Below are 4418 nucleotides of genomic sequence, written 5' to 3'. Positions count from 1 at the left end.
AGCTGTCTGAGGAAAGCCAGAGAAGAGCAGAAGCAGGAGACGAAGTGATGATGGTAAAAAGTAACAGCCTTTATTGAACAATCTTAGTTGCATATGTCTCAATGTTCAAACTTCGTCTGATCAGCACAAATTCAACATGTACTGTTATACCAAAACTGCGTCACAACAACATCACATAAACCTTGGGTTTCCATAAACATGCCCTCTTATCTATCTCTATTCATACAGATAAAACAGTTCATGAAACCCCACAAGCATGTGATTGAACAACAATGGAGATACAAAAGGAAAAATTAACAAGAAATATAATATACAGAAACATAATAAATGAATAAACATAATAAATGAATATACAATAAAAATACTTAAATTATATAATGAATGGTAAAAATAATCAAATAATAAATCATATGAATGACTAATTATTATAAAATGATTATGTGAATAAATTATTATAAATGAATTAAAAAATAAAACCCAACACACACAATTTGCACGTGAGGATCTAAGGATCCTTCAGAGGTGTATGCTGATTGGCCAGCTATCCAGTGCGTTGTGATTGGCTGAATACCTCAAGCGTGTGACGGAAATATTACGCCCCTACCATACTGTGAATGTGATGCCGTGTCCCTGCGCGATGAGACGACACCAATAAGGCCCATTACAAAGGAGGCATTTGTTGCATCCAGTGGGGACATAATTACTGATTATAATGACTTGTACTGTCTTTTTACGCGTTGTATTGCGTATCGTGCCGCGTAAACATAAAACCATGTCTGCATTTGTGATCGGAGAAACGACAATACTACAGCAAGAATAAAAGTTACGCCTTCTTTCTTTGCATGAACATTTGGGCGGTGTTATGCAAATCTTCCCACATCGTGACGTAGACGTGGGGGCGTGTTTAAACAAGGCATTTTAGGAGGGCGTGGACAAGTCGTAACTTTTATAAAAATATCTCTTTGGGTTTGAGACTTTAGTCTTTGCAACTTTAGGGATCTTGTCTATGCACGAACAGCTTGTAACACTCTAAAGAGAAAGGAAACATTTAAATTGCATCATATGACCCCTTTAAGTAGCACAACATTAATAATAAGAAGAAATGTTTCTTGAGGAACAAATCAGCATATTAGAATGATTTCTGAAGGATCTTGTGACACTGAAGACTGGAGTAATGGCAGCTTAAAATTCAGCTTTGCCATCACAGGAATAAATTACATTTTAAAATATACAAAAACAGAAAAGTTATTTTAAATTGTAAAAAAAAAAAATTATCACAGTATAACTGTTTTTACTGTATTTTTGATCAAATAAATGTAGCCTTGGCGAGAGACTTCTTTCAAAAACATTAAAAAAAATCTTACCAACCTCAATCATTATAAACCATGTAAATAGCTTAAATATTATTAATTTCACATCTTAACTTTCTTTTAAAAATTTAGAGCCCGAATTGTGGATTTTCACAAGCCCACTGGCCCAGGAGATACGCACCCCAGACTGTTTGAGTGGGTGAAACAGTATTTCTCACATTCTGCCAGTAGGGTTGCAAGACTGCCACCCAAAGTAGAGCAGACGACATTACCACCTGTATACCTCCAGCACCAAGGTATTTCAAGATTTCTCTTGTAAACTACAGCACTTTAATAAGAATTAAGTAAATGTATTATCTCTCATGAAACTCAAGATTATTAGCCTTTAGAGAAATAGAATTGCCTTTATAAGATGACGTACGTGTTGTCATGTCTTTATGATCAGGCCACAGTCGCTCAATCATAGGAGTGGAACAGAAAGTAAATGGCAACCTGTGCCTGCTCCTCTTCGATCCGGGGTGTGCACCCAGAGAAATGAGAGTGCTGTCGCAGGATACAGCAGCTACCATGGTACGACGTATGCGCAAATTCTCCGGTGGCCTAAAACACAGACAGTATCAAGTGGTTGCTGTAGAAGGGCTGCTGACCCCTGAAGAGAAACGGGTAAGTTAGAGCTACAGCTTCAGGAATTCATTGCTCAATTCAAGTAATGAACTGCATTTAGATATTTTATATGCACAGTCTATGTTAAACTCTTGAGCTACAGCTTGACATCTTTTTGGCATGTTTGTGTTTTTCAGAGCCGTATTCTTAATTCAAGGACACTATGTGCTGAGAAAATCCCTTGATGGAATTGTCCACATCTGCTGACTGCAGTTTTATCTACTAGTTCCTGCTACTTTTATCAGACTGTGAAACACTGTATTTTTGTATAAATGTCAATAAACAATAATATAGTTATATCTTACTTGCTGCACAATATGTCATTACTTTTTATAATGTGTGTGAGTCTTCAGTTCTTTAAATTTTGATTCATTGAATGATGAGCTTGTTTTGTCTTTAAACAACAGTTGTATGCATATGGTATCCATTTTCGACACCATCAGTGGTCAAGAGATATTTGTCAACTTTATGCACTCTGAGGAAATCTGAACCATCAGCGTCTCACTCCTTTTTCCCACCCTGCAGGCCACATTCAAGCCATTTACAGATCCTCCCCTCCTTTCTCTGTGTCATGATCAAATGTGTTATGTGCTACAATACGCTTCCTGATTTAATCAAGTCACAGGACAGACAGGAATCTCACGGTCACTCCAGAGGAGAAAGAGAGAGAAATGGCAGGTAAGTGCATGGTTGAACTGACCAGGTAGGCAGCACACCATAGTTTAGGACTAACACCCATCATATGGCTTAATGTACAAAATTCTCTCACAAATTATTTTTTGACATAAACACTATGCTGCCAAAACAATGCGATTTTAATCAATCTGGATAAAGACAGTATTTGTACATTACTTGATTTCTCCCTCATAGACTTTACAATAAGGTTCAATTTCGTAACTTTAGTTAACTACAGTAATTAATATGAACTAAGAATGAAAAACAACCCAATAATTTATTAATCTTAGTAAATGTTAGTTTCAACGTTTACACATTCGTTATTAAAATCAAAAGTTGTGCTGTTAATATTAATTAATGGAACTGATCTAAAATGAACTAATAATGAACTGTTGTATTTTTTAAAGGACTTTGGGCCTCATTCATTATGAATATTCTAACATTATCTCAAGGTAAGCTGATAGGTAGGCTAAGCGTTATCTCTACCTGTGGTCTGTGGGGGAGAAAACTCACCATAACACTTTGTTTCTGTTTGATTCCCTGTTTGTAACAAGTGTGAGAAACATCTGTTTGTCCCTGGTTGTTGTTTTAGTACATTAAGCCACAAAAATAGTTTTTCATGTTTAACTTTGTAAAATTCAAGGGCTTTTCTATTCTTTTCTACTGGGGCACATATATTACCATATTTTCGTTCACAGAGAACAACACGTTCAAATGTGAGACGCAGCGCAGTAAAATGGGGGAAAACACAAGGTATCGAGGCGTTTAAAAAGTTGAAGTAATTTTGACTTGAACACCGCGCTTCTCGAACGTCGTCGTGTCATGCGCGAAACGCTGCGTAGATGACTGCGGTCAGACCAGCCGCCACGTTATTTTTTGAGTCGCGCATATAATGCCTATTACTGTAAGAACTGATCTGAATGCAGGTGCTCTTCCGGCGAACGCGATTTTTTCCCACCACAGCCCAGGTTTACTGGAAAATGATACATCACAGTCCTTCACTGTCTGATGTTGAATTCCAAAATAAAAGCCCTCAAGTACTCATATATATTACAAAATAAGTGCCCCCAGCAGCTCTCATGCATACGCTGCTGTGTCTCTGCATTCAAAAAGCTATACAAATAAAAATCCTTGGTTGCACAGAATAAGTTTCACCTCAGATTGAGAAGGGGGGAGGGGCTCTTATCTTGTAATATATATATGAGTATTTGAGGGCTTTTATTTTGGAATTCAACATCAGACAGTGACGGACTGTGACGTATCATTTTCCAGTGAAACTGGGCTGTGGTGGAAAAAATCGCGTTCGCCGGAAGAGCACTTGCTTTCAGATCAGTTCAGATCAGATCAGTTTCTTACCATAATAGGTAGCATCAGACATAGACATAATAAATACCTAGACTTCTCATTGGCCGCTCGACCGCACGTCAACGTATTAGCCACCAGTGTCAGACTATTAATAGCTAGCGATATCGCTAGTAAGCTGTGAAAGCTGAGACTTTATATGAAGTCAAAGTTTAAATGAATTCTTACGTTTTCACTTTATATTGTAGTGTGATAGAAAATTATTAGTGCTTAAAGATGTATTATTTAGATTTTCTTCCAGTATTTCAAAGGGAACGAGCTGTGTTCTGACCTGAAGCATGAGAAAAGCTAAAATGTTGGGGTTTAAGACAGAGAAAGCAATGAAACTACTTAATTTCATGTAATGTACATTCAAATTACAAAACATGTATATGTCACAGTTATACTACATTAACATTAGAATTGTAA

The 4418-nt window shown here is 36.9% G+C and overlaps 2 protein-coding genes across 5 annotated transcripts in view; both read left to right on the top strand.

The window, feature by feature from the left end:
• LOC107700761 (zinc finger with UFM1-specific peptidase domain protein-like) overlaps positions 1-2279 on the top strand; it is an 8656-nt gene extending 6377 nt beyond the window's left edge. For 3 of the 4 annotated variants that reach the window (XM_016502558.1, XM_016502559.1, XM_016502557.1), the window contains exons 10-12: positions 1443-1606; positions 1756-1973; positions 2111-2279. In XM_016502558.1, the coding sequence (XP_016358044.1) occupies positions 1443-1606; positions 1756-1973; positions 2111-2158 (430 nt within the window). In that variant the 3' untranslated portion in view covers positions 2159-2279. Of the gene's footprint in view, positions 1-1442; positions 1607-1755; positions 2017-2110 lie in introns of all 4 variants that reach the window. The other variant, XM_016502560.1, reaches the window with a different exon arrangement.
• The window catches only part of LOC107700676 (amine sulfotransferase-like), a 7619-nt gene continuing 5476 nt past the window's right edge, over positions 2276-4418 (top strand). Inside the window, exon 1 of the mRNA XM_016502411.1 lies at positions 2276-2651. Within this exon, the coding sequence (XP_016357897.1) occupies positions 2645-2651 (7 nt within the window). The 5' untranslated portion in view covers positions 2276-2644. The remainder of the gene's footprint in view (positions 2652-4418) is intronic.

The sequence above is a fragment of the Sinocyclocheilus anshuiensis genome, unplaced genomic scaffold, assembly GCF_001515605.1.
Source record: "Sinocyclocheilus anshuiensis isolate Anshui unplaced genomic scaffold, SAMN03320099.WGS_v1.1 scaffold782, whole genome shotgun sequence".
NCBI lineage: Eukaryota > Metazoa > Chordata > Actinopteri > Cypriniformes > Cyprinidae > Sinocyclocheilus > Sinocyclocheilus anshuiensis.
The sequence above is the reverse complement of the archived record's forward strand: the minus strand, read 5'-3'. Positions and strand labels throughout refer to the sequence as shown.